General features: G+C 45.0%; 1 protein-coding gene across 1 annotated transcript; it reads left to right on the plus strand.

Moving 5' to 3' along the window:
- The first annotated feature begins 11,149 nt into the window (after positions 1 to 11,149).
- LOC117836572 (geraniol 8-hydroxylase) lies at positions 11,150 to 17,402 on the plus strand. The gene is made up of 2 exons (XM_034716028.2): positions 11,150 to 12,118; positions 16,681 to 17,402. Exons 1-2 carry the CDS (start codon positions 11,171 to 11,173, stop codon positions 17,284 to 17,286), a joined length of 1,554 nt encoding a protein of 517 aa, XP_034571919.1. The 5' UTR covers positions 11,150 to 11,170; the 3' UTR covers positions 17,287 to 17,402.
- The last annotated feature ends 3,634 nt before the right edge of the window (positions 17,403 to 21,036 follow it).

Here is a 21,036-nt window from a genome sequence, read left to right on the forward strand (position 1 = left end):
TGATACATGGATAGTAAATCTTAAAAACCAATCCATGTGTATATACTAAGAAAAATTAGATTAAGTACTTCAATTAATTTTCTTATTATTCAAAAACCAATCCATGTGTAATATTTTGTAGATGGATCAGCATTGTATGTACAACGCTGACAAACGTTCCATGGAGTACATTAATGGCTTGCGTGGTTTTCTCGATCAGGTAGAATCCAACAAACCGCCATCTGATTTCATTTGTTGTCTGTGCAGAAATTGTAAAAATAAGAGGGATTACTCATCCATCAAGACTATTCACACCCACATATACAATTCTGGATTCATAGCAAACTATATTGTTTGGACCAAGCACGGGGAAAGAGGAGTTATGATGGATGATGATGATGAAGAAGAAGATGACAACATTCCTGACTGGATTCAAGGAGGTGCCTTTGCAGATGCTCTAATGGGCGAGGCTGAACAAGAGATGGGTGAGGCAGAAGGTCCTCTAGATGAGCTAGGTTAGGTGTTGCGATATGCAAAGGAAGACTGCGAGAATGTGAAGAAGTCAAGACTGTTTGAGCGTATGTTAGATGATCATAAGGAATTATTGTACCTAGATTACAAACAGGGATATAAAAAGTTGGTAATGGAAGGTAAGAAATAGAGTTTCTGACAAGGATTTTGATGAATTAACAAAAATCATAAAGGACATGCTTCCCGAGGGGGACAAATTGCTGTCCTCAGCGTACGAAGCAAAAAAGGTTGTCTGCCCTCTGGGTTTGGAGGTAAAAAAGATACATGCATGTCCTAATGACTGTATCCTCTATCGGGGCAAGGAATACGAGAAATTGGAGGTTTGTCCTGTGTGCAAAGCACTGCATTATAAGATCAGGCAAGATGACCCTGGTGATGTAGAGGGGGAGGCCATTAAGAAGAAAGTTCCTGTGAAGGTAATGTGGTATTTTCATGTAGTACCACGGTTGAAGCGCTTGTTCAGGAATAAGTCACATGCAAAGTTGATGCGTTGGCACAAAGAAGAACGTAAGCAAGATGAAATGATCAGACACCCCGCTGATGCGTCCCAGTGGAGAACAATTGATAGAGAATTTCCCGAGTTTGAAAAGGATTTAAGGAACATACGGTTTGGTTTAAGTACGGATGAATTCAATTCATTTGGAGAGTTCAGTAGTGGTCATAGCACTTGGCCTGTGACCTTATATATGTTTAACCTTCCGCCATGGTTGTGCATGAAGCGGAAGTTCATTATGATGCCGATAATTATCCAAGGCCCAAAACAACCTAGCAACGACATTGATATTTACCTAAGACCGTTAGTTGATAAACTTCTACTATTATGGAAGGAAGAAGGTGTATGTGTGTGGGACGAGGACAAAAAGGAGACATTTAATCTACGAGTATTGTTGTTTGTAACCATCAATGATTGGTTGGCACTTGGTAATCTGTCCGGACAATCAAACAAGGGAAGTGTGCCTGCGAGCCCCTTGTAGTGTACGCTATTGTAGATATACCCGTTGCTCCAACCTGCAACTGGGAAGTGGACCACACTTATTAGAATTGTAATATAAGGAAGCTGCCTCATTCAAAAATCATAAACTGCATTATTTCTCAGTGGTAGTGCTGACTCTTCCATCTCTTCAGAAACAAGAGGTCGTCGTAGGTTGGATCCCTACTGTGGACACTATTACCTTTTCATTTTTCTTCCTTTTTTTTATATCTCAAACTAAGTTGTGGCACCCTACTAGATTTTATTATCTCAGCCGCAAGTTGTATTATCAGACAACGCATTTGTATATATACTACCAATATATATATTATTAGTGTTCCTCAATTATGCAGCATATGTAAATTCTGAATGGTAAATATGCTGAATCAAATTGAAAGTAGATTAAACCAAAGCAGCATAATCAGATTGCATGTCAGAACCATTGTATTCATCACTACAAAGTTCATAATCATCGTCCTTACTTATCCTAATTTGCCAGATAGTACATCACAGCAACAGTGATTGCTTGACCTTCTTCACCACATTGGTGGCCTATTTCAGGTGTCCCTTAACCTTCTGCAGCTCAGCGGCAGTCGCTTCAAGCTTCATGTTAGCCTTTGCGCATTCTTTCTTCCACGACCCTGCTTCCTCTTCAGCTTTTGCCTTCCTCTTCATCAGCTTCATCAGAATACCTTTAGTCCTAGCATCCTATTCAAGATCAACCCACATAGACACCGCGCATTTTAGCCCTTCACGCTGCAGACACCGATTACGTTCATCCAATTCTCCATTTACAACACTAACATCAAGAGTACAAGCAAGATTTATTACAATTGAAATAAGTTATCGTTTACCTCGCTGCAGGATGCATACCGGTGCGTAGGGTTGTCAAATCTCCAATTATACCTCACAAGGAGAGCATCCCCGTGCTCGCACTTGTTCACAGGATCCACAACGATAAGATTATCGTTAGGAGGCCCCTATCTGCCGCTACCAATGACTTCAAGCACCTCTAGAAGCTAGTAAAATACAAGAACCTATCTGTTGGCGCTAGAAATCGGTCAACCGAATCCCAGCGTCTGACACACGACCCGGGAGAATCTGCTTAACTCCTGTTCGGGTGATTGGCCTGGTGCGGTTCGCGCGGCGTGCCAGCCAATCTGACCTGCTGATTGGCAAGGAAGAATACGTGTCAGGTCCAGAAATCACGATCGGCTAAATTTCCGATCTCGAGAGAGCTTATCAGCGAATCGGCCGATTTGCCGTAATAAAGGAATCGGCTATAAGACAGCCGATCACTGTAGCCTTGTAGACAGAAAACTACTAGAGTAATAGACGCAGAGCTACGATAACAACACTAGGAATAGATCTAATCGGCAATATAAAATAGATGAATTTAATAACAGAATGTAAAGAGAGCCGAAACCGCCGATTCCTAGCTGGATAATTGGTGATAAAACTAGAAAAACAGGTAAAACCTATGATTCTAGTAAATATCGATAACTAATGAATAAATCTAAACGAAACAACAGCGATACGCCCGAAGTTAAAGCTTAGAATGTATTCGGTAAACGGAACTTACAAGATTGGCCAGAGATCAAGTTGATGCAGCCTTGCCAACTCGCACGAACTCGTGAAAAGAGAAAGTATTTGGCGAAGTCGCCTGCTTGAAAGTAAGTACGAGGAAAAAGTAGTTGGTTGTATTGATTTGTTGATGTTTACAGATTTACAAAGGTAGCTATTTATAGCCCCGTACAAATGACTCCTTAACTGACTAGAATTCTATCCCTAATTCAAATAGAAAAGGAATATTTACAAGCACGATTCGTGCTAGGTTGGTTACTATACGCTTCATGGGCTGATCTCCCCCTTATCCTTCTACTCCTTTCTAGGCCCATATAGGCCCAATTAAACCAACCTCCTAATCGGCCGATTCCTTATCGGCAAAAGGCAACCGATTGGGACCCCGGCGCGTACGACCCGAAGCAAGGGAGAAGTCACCAACCGATCTTGTACTGTAGCACCATTCGGCCGATTCCCAACTGTACTTTCCCAATTCCCTCTCTTCTTGGCGCCGATTTTACTAGTGACGAAATCTGGCGTCAACACTATCAATCCATAATACGATCCAAATTAAAAACTAACTGCATCACGAATCTAGTATGTTCATCCTAGATCACCAAATCTAGAAATCCCCTTCCCTAGAACGATAGGGGAAAGTAGCGGCTCAAACTAGAGGACTGACCTCATCATGGCTCCTCATCCTCTCATAGCTGGGAGGTGGCACAATCATCCTCCCATCGCTGCTAGGATGTGCCATTCCCGCCACAGGCCGTTGCAGATCTGCGCAGTGAAAGTCGTCTTTGCGAAGCTAGCGAAGCGTCGTGCCGGCCATTCGATCGGTAAAGACTCACCTGAAACTTACATGTGGGATCCGATCGCGGTAAAGACTTCCCATTCGATCAGTAACAGGTTCGACCCACGGGAGGAGCACATCTTCCTTTTATTTTACCACCCTATTTATCAACTTAAACTTATACGTGGGATCCTAGTTGGTTTATGACGTTTTCGTGAAACTTATGTCTTCACAAAACCACCCTGTAACAGCTAGTGACGAGTTCTTTTTGCTACAGTGGGAACTTTTATGACGTTCCGTAACTTTGTCACTAAATCTGCTCGAATTTGAAACTTTGTGATGTTTCCGGCTAAAAACGTCTGTGACGAGAATAAATGTGTCATAAAATTTTCATCATATATCAACACATTTCTCTTTAGTGAATGTACCCCTCGTGGGATGTAATATTTTCTTTCTTTTATTTGTTTTGCGAGGCTGCAATATTTTCTTTTCTTTGTGATACATTGAATTAAAAAGGACAGGGTAGCATATAGTATTAAGAAAAGTACAAAAAAAATTCAGAATTGATCGCGAGAATTCGAGAACTTGTCCACGTGCAAAACTCGAAGGCGACATATATATGTCACCGAGAACAGGACACTGGACAGATTAATGGAATGGAATGGAACTGGGCAAATGGCTACCAGTGCCCTCAGCCTTACGTACATATGGGCACTGCTCATCACACAGTGACGATAGCTATGGCTACGCTGCTTCCGTCGTCATTCCGTGGCTGGCATATCCTCTGACCGTTTCCCTCGTTGCCTTCTGACCGGACATCCCACACCCGCGTGCGCCTCGCCCGGCTGCTCCTCATCGATACCGGCGGCTGCCTCTCACCTTGGCGACCTGCCGCGCGCACCACTAATCTTCGAGTCCGCACATGTCCTTCGTATACAAGCCCACATTTCCAAAATCTATGGTCCGCACATGTCCCTCGGACTAGTCTATTATTATTACATATACTAAACGCCCAAGCTTTCGAGCTTCCTCCTGAATCATGGCCCCATGTGGGATCCATCTACTGAGTGGGAGATGGGACCCACACACCATTTGAGTGGGACCCACCTACGATTCAGATGGAACCTGCGCATATTATTTGGTGGGACCCACAGTTCTATTGAATGGGTGCCGTGATCTTTTAAGAAATATTCAATTGCGATTTTTTTCCATTATTTACAGTTAAAAGTATAAAATACATATAATTATTTTCTATATATAAAAATAATAACTAAACTTTGTATACTACGTTCGCATGTGGTAGCCCTACTATGTTTTGACTTTGCTTTTACTCCAGGAACTCGCAAAATTTGATTGAATTATTCATTCATAGCTAATTTTATATTTTACCCCTACAATAAATAATCAGTATAAGATAATCAGCTATATCTACTAACACCAAAAAGTTAGTGAATTCCTAAGAAAAAATTATTTGTACCTCTATACTAAAGTGCTTGGGATCGGTATGCTCTCAGACTCTGAGCTACTATACCGATTTATTCTAGCTTTTTGTTTTGAGCGAGACAACATTTTTTATTATTAATTTAGGTCAATCTCTTTGGTATAGACACGCATAGCGTGCTAATCTGGCTAGTTACATATACTGAAGGGCCTAGATTTTGAGGCTCCTCGTGAATTGTGGCCCCACGTTTGGACCCACACAAGGATCCATGTGGAACCCACGTACAATTTAGGTGGGACCCACACACTACCACGCACATTTAGATGGACCCACGCACATTGTTTGGTAGGATCTATTGAGTAGTCCCATGGTCATTTTAAAAAATATCAATAACAGTTTTTCCATTATTTGCACTTATTTTTTTTATCGAAATCAACAGGAAGCTCCTACCTATTTTATTATAATTTTTTTTATTCCAAACCCATTTAATTCGCTTCCACGGGGAATCGAGTCGAACCCAAGTCTACGGGATGCTACTCAGGTGCTCTAACCACTAGGCTAGAGGCACTTTCACTTATTTGCAGTTATATTGTATGGAAAGTATAAAAATATATTTAACTATTTTCTATACATAAAAACAATAACTAAACTTTGTATACTACGTTCACATGTGGTAGCCGTACTACTTTTTGACTTTACTTTCACTTCATAAACTCACAAAAATATGATTGAATTATTCATTCATTGTAATTTTAACTTTTACCCCTACCAAAATCCATAATCAATGTAAGCCAATCCATCAGCTATATCTACTAACACCCAAAAGTTAGTGAATTACTATGAGAAAAAGTTGTTTGTACCTCTGTACTAAAATACTTGGGATCGGCACGCTCCTAGACTCTGAGCTATTATACCAATTTACTGTACATATACTAAAGGGCCCATATTTCGAGGCTCCTTGTGAATCGTGGCTCCTCGTGGGACCCACATAAGGATCCATGTGGGACCCACGTACTGTCCAGGTGGGACTGTCAGGGATAGATCCCTAGTACCCGCAAGGAAGGAAGAAGGCGGATTCCTACTAGAATTTCCCTGTAATCCTACTAGGACTCATACCATGTAATCCTACTAGGACTCCTTATAACCGACTAGTAATCCCACCACCTAGAGTATATAAAGGAGGGCAGGGGTACCTAGATCGGTAGCTCAAACCAACAGAGGTGAAGACCTCATAGAACCACAACAGAGGACCAAATTCTCAACACCAAACAACACCCAAGCGTAGGGCATAATATACAACACCCCAAACAGGACGTAGGGTATTACGCTACTCTAGCGGCCCGAACTTGTATAAATCTATATCTTGTGTCCCCACTTTTACCTTCGAGTTTCAGGTTCGACGATTTCCCACCAACCAATCTAGTACCTCAGGATACCCCTCAGTGGGTTGCCGAGTCTAAACACTGATATCTAACGCACCAGGTAGGGATGATTGTCAAGATTATCGGATGAGCTTGAAGGGCCTCATCATCAAGATCAATCTACTAGACAAGACGCAAGTCACCGAGTCGGAATTTCGAGCAGACATATCTACGCCGAGACAGAATCGATGCGCTCCGTGTTCCAATCGAAGATTGAGTCGGTTTCAGCTGCAAGCTACTGCATGCGGCTCGTCGATCAAGGCAGAGGCAAATTTGATTTGAGTTAGGAGATCAGGCAGACTGAGGGATCCACGCCATAATTTTTAACATGACAAAGATTTGTTACAGTCACGCGCAGATTGAGGCAAATAATCAGCTCCGACTACTCTCCATGAAAAGCAATTTTGAGGGATTTGTGCTACCCACATGGAAGGCTACCAGAAGACCTCAAAATCATAGCCTAACGAACATAGAAGATGTACGCGAGCACTGCTACCCCGACGTCCGGCCGCATCAAGTCACCGACGACAATATCAACTACTCGTCTCGACTAGAAAACTAGTCGAGGACGGTCTACTTCAACTACTCGTCTCGACTAGAAAACTAGTTGAGGGCGGGTTCCACATGATCAACAACTAGTCAAAATCGACTCTGACTAGTTGGCCTCATCAACAATCGACACAATTTCGTCGACAATTGTCCACGAATCAAGCTAAGTCACCTTTTTTAATTATTTCATATAATTATTTTGGCTTATTTTTCACATGATGGGCAATGCGCCGAGTACCTATTTGTGTATGCCTCTCGACAATAATTACCCTCCAGAGCTACACTTTATCAATTATTCTTGGGGCATGTCAACCGACAGCTATGGGTTTGGTACACCGAATTACAGAGGCTATCATTGCGGGTTTGGTGTACTAAGTTCCAAAAGCTCTGCCACGAAGTTTGGTGCACTAAGTGCTGGAGGCTCGTAGCAGCTGCACCCTAAGGAGGCACAAATCTTATGCGCGGTAACACACGCTCTTCTCGCCAAAAAGGCAGAAAAGTTTTAATGACTACTTTACGCGCAATCGCGCAGTCTTTTTGTCGCAATGCCGACTACTTATTTTAAATGTCTCTTAGCGGTCACCAATATCCTCGAGCAGAACGCGCCTTAATTCGTGAAAGCCTCGGATCTTCTATCATGCCTAAACGCTAGGACGCGAGATAAAGATCTCTCCGTAGCAGCAGTGCCATTACGCATACACGAGACAAAGATCTCACACGCAGTGGCAATGGCTAAACAGGAACTAGGAGCCTAAATATAACAGGCTAACTACTCGGGAAAAATATGGCCGAAACAAGAACATGACACACAACATTTACATTAGATTGATCACTGAATAAATTTTAGTAGTTTCAATATTCTACAAATATGCTACATAACGTATGCATCTCTTTTTTGCAGGTCAAGCTTTGGCGACGACTCTCCAGGACGCTCAGCGTACCTATAATGGCTCCGCTAGCTCCTAATCTCGAAGGCTAAGCGCTAATTACTACTCGGAATATCTCCAATGGCTCAGCTATCTTCCAAGCTTGGGGGCTAAGCGCTAAATAGCTACTCGACGTGGCTTCTACGGCTCACCTTGCGCATAAACAGGGGGGCTGGACACCGCAATACAACTCGGATGATGACTTGTGTGAAGACTAAAGACCCTCAGATTGATTATTTAATCATTCCAAGGCTCGGGGGCTGATAAGCTACACCCAACAGTTGATTTTTTTCAAGATGAAAGACGAAGATTTAAGATTTTATTGACCCTCAGCCTAATTCTTCGATTCAACCTAAGGCTCGAGGGCTACTCCATATGGAGTGCGACTTTCGTCGCCCTCCATATCACATTCCAAAGATAAAGATTACAAAATCAAGACGATCAAGGGCTTGAGCACACCATAGCCTCAAGGCAGCTTTGAGGAACTTTGAAGATTCAGCCAGACAAAGTACTCGAGAAGCACTAAACTACTCGTCGAGGACCTGAAAAGTACTCGAAGACTGCTGCATTCGACTATAAAGCGCTCAGGGGCTTTTCGGGGATAGATCCCCAGTACTTGCAAGGAAGGAAGAAGGCAGACTCCTATTAGAATTCCTCTGTAATCCTACTAGGTCCCATACCATGTAATCCTACTATAACTCCTCCTTGTAACCGACTAGTAATCCTGCCCCCTGGAGTATATAAAGGAGGGCAGTGGTACCTAGATTGGCAGCTCAGACCAACAGAGGTGAAGACCTCATAGAACCACAACAGAGGACCAAATCCTCAACACCAAACAACACCCAAGCGCAGAGTGCAATATACAATACCCCAAACAGGACATTGGGTATTACGCTACTCTGGTTGCCTGAACCTGTATAAATTTGTGTCTTGTGTCCCCACTTTTACCTTCGAGTTCTAGGGATAACCCTCAGTAGGTTGCAAGGTATAAAACACTGATAGGGACCCACACACATTCAGGTGGGACCCATGTACGATTCAGGTGGGACCCACGTACATTGTTTGGTGGGACCCACGATTCTATTGAGTGGGTCGCTGATCTTTTTAAAAAATATCAATGACGGTTTTTCCATTATTTGTAGTTATATTTTTTTTACCGAAGTCAGCAAGGAAGCCCCTACCTATTTTTTATAAATTTTTTTATTCCAGACCACTCCCACGGGGAGTCGAACCCGCATCTATGGGGTGCTACTCAGGTGCTCTAACTACTAGGCTAGAGGCACTTTCACTTATTTGCAATTATATTGTATGGAAAGTATAAAAATATATTTAATTATTTCCTATATATAAAAACAATAACTAAACTTTGTATACTACGTTCACATGCAGTTGCTCTACTACTTTTTTACTTTACTTTCACTTCATAAACTCACAAAATATGATTGAATTATTCATTCATTCTAATTTTATCTTTTACCCCTACCAAAACTCATAATCAATGTAAGCCAATCTATCAGCTATATCTACTAACACCCAAATGTTAGTGAAGTCCTAAGAGAAAAACTTGTGTGTACCTCTATACTAAAGTACTTGGGATTGGCGCACTCTCAGACTTTGAGCTATTATACCGATTTACTTTAGCTTTTGGATTTGATTTAATACATCGATGTTATGTTATTTTGAGTATAATATGAGCCAGCATTTTTTCATTACTACTTCAGGTCAATCTCTTTGGTACAGGCGCGCATAGCGCGCCAATCTGGCTAGTTACTGGAAGACACACAAGGGTTCTTGGATTCCTGAACAGCACGATGCTGTTTTGAGGCATGTGGTGGCACAGTACAGGCACGGTGTTCTTTGAGAAAGTTTGGGTGCATGGATTTTACGATGCCAAATTTAGAGTAGCCCAGTGCATGGATTTTATCGAGCTAGTAAATAACCTTTATTCAATGAGAAAATATTTGGATCAATTCAGTTTCTTATGAAACAAATGTGTAGAGGCATCCACCCTAGCTTCAATATATTAGACTAGATATACGAGCTACTTCCTCAGACAAAAAAATGTAAGTTCATCTTAGTTTGTCATAATAAGGCAAACTTTATTAACTTTGATCATCGATATTTTTATATATATTGACCATAGATGATTGATATTACTAGATTTGTTTAAAAAATACTTTTATAATATTCTAACTCTGCTCTTTTGAGAAAATATAATTTAGATATTGTTACTCATATTAGATTAGTATAACTTAATGAACTGAGCGTATCTTAACTGGTAAGGTTCCTTGCGGTGGAACATGCCCACCAGAGTTTGAATCCTCGACTCGATACTGGTGCTCACATTTTCATGGATTTATTCTAGGATTTAACCGAGCTATTCTTTCATTGGTAGGCAACGTGCTTGTCAGATAGGCGCCAGTGGTGACTTTGTCAATCTCGAGGATTTATCGTCTCAGTCTTTCGAAGGTGATCATAGGGGTAGGGTTGCGCGCGTGTGTTCGTAGAAGCGAGTGTGCGTGCGTGCATGTGAGCGTCTACGTCTGTACTGTGTGATTCGAAAAAAAAGATAGTATAACTTAGGACAAACACAAACGACCTCGTATTTCTAATCAAAGAATCTACTCTATTTCAATTAATTAATTGAATTATCTAGAATAATTTTCGTATATGAATGCATTTTCTTTAGAAAAGAGTAAACAAATGAAAAAAAATCGTTCCACAACACAAATAAGCTTGCCTCGCTATACTCTACTTCAACTATTTCTCTTTTTTAATGAAATGACGTGACTCGTGAAAAAAAAACCAGCAACATTTGTAGTTCCGACAAGACATGCGGGCCTAATAAAATTTAACAAAAATAATTACAATATTGACAGATACGGCATACGGTTACGGATGATAAGAACCACGCACGGAGGAAGAATCGACAAACACTGACTTCGACAGCTCTATTAGTCTATTGGATCAATAAAGGCCCGCCCCAGAGAGTCACGCATGCACAGAACGAATAGCCCTGTTCGTTCACAGTTTTGTAGACAGAGTAGAATGGCTGAGCTGCTCCCATGGCTGCTGCCATGGCTTCTGGCCACCCTCCTTGCCGTCTACTTCCTCGACCTCCGAGCACATGCACGCCGCGGCCTCCCACCGGGACCTCGCCCTCTGCCCCTCATCGGCAACCTCCACCTCCTCGGTGACCAGCCGCACCGCTCCCTCGCGGGCCTCGCCAAGATCCACGGCCCGCTCATGTCCCTCCGCCTCGGAGCCGTCACCACGGTGGTCGCGTCCTCGCCGGAGGTCGCGCGCGAGTTCCTGCAGACGCACGACGCCATCTTCGCGACGCGGTCCGTGCCGGACGCCATCGACGCCCACGCCAGGAGCTCCGTGGTGTGGCTGCCCAACTCATCACCGAGCTGGCGCGCGCTCCGGAAGATCATGGCCAGGGAGCTCTTCGTGCCGCACAGGCTGGACGCGCTCCGGCACCTCCGGCGCGAGAAGGTGCGGCAGCTCGTGGACCACGTGGGCCGGCTCGCCGGCGAGGACGCGGCGGTGGACGTCGGCCGCGCGGCGTTCGCGACGGTGCTCAACCTCCTATCGGGCAACATCTTCTCGCGCGACCTGACGAACCTGGACGACCATGGCGAGTCCAAGGAGTTCCAGGAATTGGTGACGGAGCTCATGGAGGCCGCGGGCAGGCCGAACTTGTCGGACTTCTACCCGGCGTTCGCGGCGGCCGACCTGCAAGGCTGCCGCCGGAAAGCGGCCAAGTTGATTGCACGGCTGCACCGGGTGTTCGACGAGGAGATCGACGGGAGGCTGCATGACCGCAGGAGCGGACAGCCTCGAAAGAACGACTTCCTTGACCTGTTGCTGGACAGCGAGACGACGACGGGCGATAAAGGCTCGGCGGGGCTCGACCGTGACACGCTACGGTCAATGCTAACTGTAAGTACTGGTTTTTATCACCGCCCGATCATATATGGCATGCATGTTTTGGAAGACTCAAACCTTGTTATTTTTAGCCAATGGTTAGTCTGACAGGATGCAAATTTTGTTGTACAGAAAATGATACCATTGAATTCATGTTTGAATGCTTTATTACGGTTATGATATATTGTGATTTTGTTGGTACAAACATTCTAATATTTGACAAATGAAGGGGTCAAAGTCTAGTTTTAAAGACAGTTTCAAGTAAAAATCATGCCTTACTAATCTTTAACGGATGTTAGTTAGTAGTCCTTGGTGTTACAAATGAAGTGCTACAATTCTAACCATAAGTGTACTATAACCATTGGTGTTACTCCTTGGTATATGTTCAAGAGATGGTAGAAAATCGCTAATTTATATGTTTTGCATACCGTGACTGCGTATATAATGGACCGTGTTGGTCAGCTGGTGCACATGTTAGGACGCCTCCTGGTCTGTGATGTTCTAACTTCTAACAGCTCGTGACTTTGCGGTTTTAAGATTTTTCTATAATGCAACTTTCACTTCTATAGAATTATGACTTATATATTCACACAACTTGCATGAACAACTCCTTCAAAGAACATCTCAATACAATTTATCAAGACAATATTTTAGGAGAAACATTGTCAATAGAAGTTCTCTTGAGAGAACGTTTTGCAAGAACTTCTCAAGGAAACATTTGTTAGATAACTTTTATGGGGATTTCTTAAAACAAGTTGGGACAACTTCATCAATCAAGTTTTCTCGGAAATTTCTTCAACCGAGTCTTCTTGTAATCTTAAAAATAACTTCTATTAACAAGTTGTGGTGAACTTTACAAAATTCTTTAAATACTTTTTTCTAAAAATCAGGGAGGAATGGATAAGGTGCTATATTGTATATAATTGTTTATAGCAGGCAGAAGCAAATGTAGGATAAAGTGTAGGAAAATAGAAGATATGAATGAAGGAGAAGGAAAAGGAGAAAACAACAGAAAAGAAAAGAACAGAGGGGGTAGGTGCGTCGCACGCTACTAGGAACCAAACGAGCGCTTGTCCTCATATTAGAATATCTGGTGTATATAAATGCACAGTGCCCAATGTGTGTTATACTTTTGTACGGTTAGCCAGCTCCACCAAAAAAGTTTCTAGGTTCTCTAGAGAATCAAAGAATTTTCCTTCAAAAGATTTCAATGATCAAGCATGTGATAGTAACCACGGCAAAGGATCTCGATTGAGTGTGACACTTCTGTAATTTAGTTTGTGTCCTGCGTTCAATCATCGTTGTAGGACTATTTTTGGGCTACTGTCATGAAATTTGGTGAAAATGATCCATCACACCATCGAGCGTGACACTTTTAACACGTTATGCTACACATTCCAAGGGCCACATAAGTCCAACTTCAGGTATTACTATCATGCTGGAATTTTTGGTATGTTCCAAGCACTACGGGAAACCTTAAATTTGCCGAGTGTTTTCTTTTTGCCGAGTGTTTTTTTTCGGACACTCGGCAAACAAGCTCTTCGCCGAGTGCCAAGCCACAAACACTCGGCGAAAAAAAAACACTCGGCAAATCGGGACTTTGCCGAGTGTCAAATAAAAAACACTCGGCAAAGCCCCCTCTTTGCCGAGTGTCAAAAAAAACACTCGGCAAAGAGGGGAGTTTGCCGAGTGTTTTTTTTGACACTCGGCAAAAAAATAATTTTTTTTCCTCTTTTCACCACGAAATTTTTTCTACTCCCCACATACAACATGTGGTACTCCATGTTAAAATTTGGTATATTTTTGGATTTATTTGCTATATTTATTTAATTAATTGCATTTCAAGGAAATTTTTGGTATAAGTCAAATTTGAACTGCAAGTGATTCAAATTATGGAACAAAATGAGTAGAAAAATGATATTCATGTTATTTGGCCCAATTTGAGACCTGACCCATGAAATGAAAAGAAATTTCGAACATCTTGTTCAAGAAACACGACCATGAACGTGTGGCAGTAGTATTTTTAAATTGTAAAAAAAACAAGCAAAGTCTGAAAATCATGAGATTTGTCATGATGTGATGATATAATACGTGGAGGCTATGGAAAAAAATTGAGAAGGTTTTGCACATTTCATCATGTATAATGATTAGAAACTGAAGCATCTCAGAAGAAGAATAGTAATTTTGAGAAGATTCGATAAGATTTAGAGTCGAAGTGACGGTCGAGTTGGGTTTGACTACAAAACTTTTTGTATAGGCAATAGAGAACATATATTGATTCGTGTGAAAATTTGATATTTTTTTGAGACGGATAGATATTTTTTAAATTCTTTTCTAAAAAAAATTTGCCGAGTGTCCTATGGTGGACACTCGGCAAATAAACCGTTTACCGAGTGTCCACGTAGGACACTCGGCAAACAGGCGGCCCACAAAATAAATTACCCCCGGCCGGCCCCCTCCCCCAACTCCCTATCTCTTCTCCTCCTGCCGCCTCCTGCCGCTCCCTGCCCCCTCCCGGCCCACGCCTCCTGCCGCCGCCGCCGCCGCCGCCGCCGCCGCCGCATGCCATCTCCCTCCCCCGGCCCCCTCCCCTCCCTCTCCTCCGGCGGACGCCATCTCCCTCCCCCGGCCCCCTCCCCTCCCGCCGCCCGGCGCCCCCCGGCCCGCCGCCCGGCGCCCTCCGCCCTCCGCCCGACGCCCCGCCGCCCGCCGCCCGCCGCCCGGCCCCGCCGCCCAGCGCCCGACCCCGCCCGCCGCCGCCCCCTTCTTCCCCTTCCCCGGCTCCCTCCCCTCCGGCCGGATCCGCGCCCCCTTCTTCCCCTCCGGCGCGGATCCGGCGGCCCCCACCTCTCTCCCCTCCGGATCTGGCGCGTGGTGGCGGGCGGTAGCGGCGGGCGGCAGCGGGCGTGGCGGCGGCAGCGGGCGGCAGCGGCGGGCGTCAGCAGCGTGGCGGCAGCGGGCGTGGCGGCGGCAGCGGGCGGCAGCGGCGTGGCGGCATCGGCGTGGCGGCGGCGGGCGTCAGCGGCGTGGCGGCAGCGGGCGTGGCGGCGGCAGCGGGCGGCAGCGGCGTGGCAGCATCGGCGTGGCGGCGGCGGGCGGTAGCGGCGGGCGGCAGCGGCGTGGCGGCGGCGGGCGGCAGCGGCGTGGCGGCGGCGGGCGGCAGCGGCGGGCGGCAGCGGCGTGGCGGCGGGCGTGGCGGCAGCGGCGGGCGGCAGCGGGCGTGGCGGCAGCGGGCGGCGTGGTGGCCGTGGCCGTGGATGGCCTGGGCGTGGCGGCGGCGGCGGCGGCAGCGGCGGCCAGGGGTATGTTTTTTTTTATTTTTTTCTGGAAAATAGTTTGCCGTGTGTTTTTTTCCACTCGGCACACTCTTTGCGGAGTGCCCGAGCAAAGACACTCGGGAAACTTAGCTTTGCCGAGTGAAATTTTGCCGTGTGCTCTTCGCCGAGTGTTACACTCGGCGAAGACGTTGCCGAGTGTTTTTAGGGTTTCGCCGAGTGCCCCAGGCACTCGGCGATTTATAGCTTTCCCGTAGTGAAGATAAGGTTATGAAAGAAACCTCGAGGTAATGACTACTGGATTATGTGGGGGATCTGTCTGGGGCGATTCCACCTAAAAATTAAACATTGTCATGGGTCAACAGATCAATTGCTGAAATAATTAATGGTTCGAAACTTCGAATATGTTATCCTACATGTATATAGAACTCCTAGGTTCTTTTCATTTCACACTAAAATGTGTCTTCTCACACCTTTTGGGAGTTTGATCATTATCAAACTCCCAAAGGTTGGTATTAAAATATACTAGTAGCTACTGTATTCAGTTAGAGCTCATTTATGTTTTATTTGATGAGTTCCTTACATCCTAATCTATATTATTTTTTTAGATTTTTGGCGGTGTTTGATATTTTTCATAAGCTAAGTTATCTGAATTGTTCCTTAAGCTCAAAATTTAATTTGAACAGTTAACGAAACAACAAACTGATCGACAAGTCTAAAATCCTGAACATTTTGAATGTGTACGATATTATGGATGAGAATCCACGACGAGTTTAGGGAACATCGATGAAATCACTCTTCTGAATATAAAACCAAGCTAGATCTCATCTTTTGACACTTCAAGTCTGTTGCACTGTGAATCGTTTCATATATGTACTTTTCAATCATATAAAAACGTTGTTCATCCAGTATATCTAACAGATGTGATTCTTTTCTTGCTAATATATAATTATATTTCTGCTTTGTTGATTCATGGGAGAATTATCGGATTTTCTCCCTTCTTTGACTGAGTAAAATAGTCGGTTTCTTTGCACTATAAGATTTTCATGTATATATGCAAGCCTATGACAACATCAGGGTTTTCTTTGTGTGTTCCCCAGGAAATTTGGCACCATAAGAGTGGTATATCCTACAGAAATTTGGCAGATACATATAACTGTATATATGATGACAGTTTACCATCTCTACATGAATTTTTATGATTTCATGTATTTCATAGTACTTGTTTTGTTTAAAGTACATAGTACCTCTTTATTTCCTGGTTGAGATTGTTGATTTCATAATAATATTATCATGTTTTAGGATTTATTTGCTGCCGGAAGTGACACAAGCTCTAACACAGTGGAATGGGCAATGACAGAGTTGCTTAAAAATCCAGTATCAATGTATAAAGTTTGCGATGAGCTTGCAAGAGTTATTGGCATAAGGAGAAATATTGAAGAATCGGAAATTGGCCAGTTGCCATATCTTCAGGCTGTGGTAAAAGAAACTTTTCGACTACATCCTCCTGCTCCGTTATTGTTACCACGTCAAGCTGAGGTGGCAACAAAAGTGATAGGTTACACAATACCTAAAGGTGCTCGTCTACTGATAAATATATGGGCAATGGGTCGAGATCCAAATGTATGGTCTGAACCAGAGAAGTTTATGCCCGAGAGATTTTTAGAAAAGACAATTGATTTCAAAGGTGGAGACTTCGAACTCATCCCATTTGGTGCAGGACGTCGGATTTGCCCTGGCATGCCATTGGCTATTAGGATGATGCATATGGTTCTTGGATCACTGTTAAATCAATTCGAATGGAAGCTTCCAGTTGAGGTCGAAATAAACGGAGTTGACATGGCAGAAAAATTTGGGGTGACTCTAATAAAGGCCGTGCCACTCTGTGCTATAGCTACACCAATTTGAATTAACGAATGGTCTATCGAACTGTATTTTGATCTTCCTTATTGTTTAATAATGTATTAAACTACTAAGCACCATTGTTGTGTTAATAATAAGTACACACAATTAGTTGTCGGTCATGGCCTTGTTGGACATTCCGGAAGTGACAGTATGGACATATACTTCCGGCATTCAATTCCCGACGGAACACTTTCCAACAGTGAACTTCATTTTTGGACATCTGTTGGGTTCAAAGAAAACAGAATTTTTATTTTCAAACAACACAGTTAGAGATATCAATCACCGAAAAAGCAGCCTTTGGCTTACAGTAGAGAACTGGCTTTCCGGGACTAAAACTCGGTCACTGGTGGGGGGCTCACCAACCGGAACCTTTTATCCCGGTTGCAAAGGCTAATGGGAAAAAAAGACTCTGAGAGGCCTTTTATCCCGGTTTGAAACACCAACCGGAATAAAAGACCTCCCCTTTTATCCCGGTTGGTAACACCAACCGAGATAAAAGGGTCAAGAGCCTTTTATCCCAGTTTGAAACACCAACCGGGATAAAAGACCCCCTTTTATCCCGGTTGGTGTTTCAAACCGGGATAAAAGGGCCCCCAACGAGGTGCTTGGAAGGTGACTGGAAGGGGATTAACTCGTGGGGGACCCTTTTATCCCGGTTGGAAACACCAACCGGGATAAAAGACGATCCCCCACGAGTTAATACAAAAGGATAGTAACCCCTACATAGTCAGATGTGGTGTGTAGGTGGGATGGCAAGGAAGTTATGTGCGAGGTTGGAGGTTGTGGGTTCGAATCCCACGAACCGCGCACGCGCATATTTTGCGTGAAAAATCGCGTGACTTGTGACCTGGGATAAAAGACCCCCCCTTTTGTCCCGGTTGGTTTATCCCGGATGCATTTTCGGGATATTTGCACCCTATCAACCGGGATTAAAGCCCAGTTCTCTACTAGTGTTAGTTTTCTCAGAATAAATTAATCCAGCAATGCCGTCCATTATTCAGCAAACGGAGTATTTTTCTAGAAAGTAGAAACTGCACTATATATAACGATGTGGTTCGGTTATTTAAATGTAAACATTATATTTATGTCTAATTTTGGTAAGAAGATGTTGATCTCAGAATCACAATCGTACAGGTCGATGATACATACTATCAACTATCCGCGTAAGCAAGCATAAATTAAACTCTTGTTGTTTTACATGGCAAATCTCTGACCTAGAGAAGGAACATGACTTAGAGCAACTCCAACACACTATCCAGTTTTAACTCTCCATTTAACTCTCTATTCAAGTTGGCAAAAATATTTCTCTCCATATTAAGTTGCTCATTCTAACAAACTATCCATTTCGCACTCTCCAAATCACAATAGCTAGTTTCCTAAAGCAACTCCAAGAGAGTTGCTATCCAACTTTCCAAGCTAAATTTTAGCAAGCCAACAAGAAATTCATGGTCCAAAAGACTTGTTATCTGACTTGCTATCCTATCTCGCTGGCCAAAACTCCCTTCCCGTTGCCCAAACTTGGCAAGCCTATGTCCCTAGCCAATTTGACTTGCCAAGTGTGGGTCCCACACGCCTATCCCCTGCGCTCGCTCTCCCAGCCACACCATCGCTCCTCCGCCAAGCAGCCGCTTCTCCCCCGTGCGTACCTGCCCCACATCGTGTCGGCGTTGTCGCCGGCTCTCCCGTCCACATCGGCGCAAGCGGGCCCATGGGATGCCGCTCTGGGGGGCTCGACTTCCCAAACCTAAAGAAGCGTGGCGACGGCACGCGCAGCTAGATCCGCGTCGAGGCCGCCACGGCCTCCGTGCAGACGTTGGAGATCGACAAGGCCACCATGATGCGGTGTTGTGAGCTTCCCGCGCGGGACCTCCGCCTACTCGACCTGCCCCGTTCTTCCTCGAGGTCGCTGCCTCCGGCTGCAGCCTTGAGATTGGAGGGGAAAGTAGAGGGAATGGGGACAGGGATGGGCCACGGAGGCAGAGGAGGTTGTCATTAGGGTGAGCTCAAGCTCCAACGTGGGGTGAGCGCAAGCTCCGACGCCAGCAGCTCCATGGCCTAGGTGCAAGAGGGGGATGGGGAGAGGCGTCGATAGTGCGACGGTGGAGGCAGAGGAGTTCAGTGGTGGGAAGAAGGGGAAAAGGAAGGAGGGAGGAAGGGGATGACGCATGAGACCCACGCGTCAGTGTGTGGAGAGGGAGAGTTGAAGGAGGGCATGCTAGAGAGGCAACTAGCCGTTGGCATTTGGAGATTGAGAAATGAATAGTCTGTTGGAATGAGCAACTCAATATAGAGATGAATCTTTTTGCCAATTTGGATAGAGAGTAAAAAATGGGTAGTATGTTGGAGATGCTCTAAAAATCTACACTCTCCATCCACTTTAACAGCCTTTCCATTTCGTACTACAACAGACTCTTCATTTTGCAGTCCCCATTTTGCACATTTGGCAAGACAAACTTACTTGCCAAGTTTTGAGAGTGTGGGGGAGTATTTAGCAAGTCTGATGGGATGGCTATCCGAATAGTAATTCTGTTAGATCTTGATTTTCCAACAGACTTGCTAAATTTTAGCTTGGAGAGGAAGATGGCAAGGCCGTTGGAGTTGCTCTTGCTCCCCAGACATGGGATTGAGACGTTGCCGAGCAGCTGCCAGCTGGCGACTCTGTACATTCAGGGTGGTATTCGAGCCTGAACGTGTTCGTAGGAATCTGGAGGAAAAAAAAAGCACATATCTCATCGAAAGACTAGCCACAACGGCTTAAATTAAATCGGCGCCGCAAGCTGTGGCGAGAATACTGTGTATTTTTTAACCGGCAACGCCGTGGCTGCACAGCAACCAAGCAGCATCCGGTATACTGTGACGTCGGCTGCACAGCAACCAAGCAGCATCCGGTATACTGTGACGCCGCCCCAGGTGCAGCGTGGCAACAGGCCCAGCCACACTCCCCGCATCCGTCGGCCCCGCCAGACGCCTACGCCGCTCTTCCCCGCGCGAGCGATTCCACGCTGGTCCCCGCCGTGCCCGCAGGATTGGCCTCCCGCGCGGCTGCATTTCGCGGCGCCGCACCGTCCTCGCCCGTTCCCACGCGCGGCCGCCGAGGTCCGGCGCCCAACGCGCTGCGCCACTGCGTGCGCGTGGCCCTCCACGCTGGCGCGCCGCCGCGTTTGCACGCCTGCGCTCCGGCATGGCGGCATCATGGATGTACGCTGCATGCTGCAGCCCGCGGGCGTGCCTGTACAGCGTACACGGGGGCAAACGAAGGTTTCGAGAGTCAGTCAGAACTCAGATCCCTGTCCTCATGCGACGATCCGTCCAGCTCCATCCGGCGATGAAAATGTGACCCAAAATGAAGGTGAAATGAAATATGCCATACGCAACAAGAGGTTCATGTTCACAGTTTCAGTTCAGGAAATCAATTGCAAGAAAAGCACAAAGTCAATCTTTTCCGTATCTTTTTTGGGCACATTGCTTTTGTATGAGGTTTTTTCCTTTCCTGTAAAAAGGACTAACACGGCAGGTCAGTTTCTGGTTCAACGAAGTGCTCGTAGCCGGTGGGTGATTTAGCAGCCATTTTTCCATGCCCCAGCAGCCGCCAAGGTGGCCCGTCCTACATCACCACTTGCGTAGTTGCGTGTTTCTCCCTCCACACCGTGTGGACTCTCGCGAGTCAAAGCCAAGAAACGGGCGCACCCAAAAAAGGAAATTTGCCAACGAATACTCCTACCCATATAAGATGACGGATTGACTGTGCCCCAC

The sequence above is a fragment of the Setaria viridis genome, chromosome 9 (genome assembly GCF_005286985.2).
Source record: "Setaria viridis chromosome 9, Setaria_viridis_v4.0, whole genome shotgun sequence".
Taxonomy (NCBI): domain Eukaryota; kingdom Viridiplantae; phylum Streptophyta; class Magnoliopsida; order Poales; family Poaceae; genus Setaria; species Setaria viridis.

Excerpts from the sequence above, each read along its gene's own strand:
- LOC117836572 (XM_034716028.2), top strand. The coding sequence starts at position 11,171 with ATGCACAGAACGAATAGCCCTGTTCGTTCACAGTTTTGTAGACAGAGT. Across the intron at positions 12,119-16,680 it reads CGCTACGGTCAATGCTAACT|GATTTATTTGCTGCCGGAAG; the intron begins GTAAGTACTGGT and ends ATCATGTTTTAG.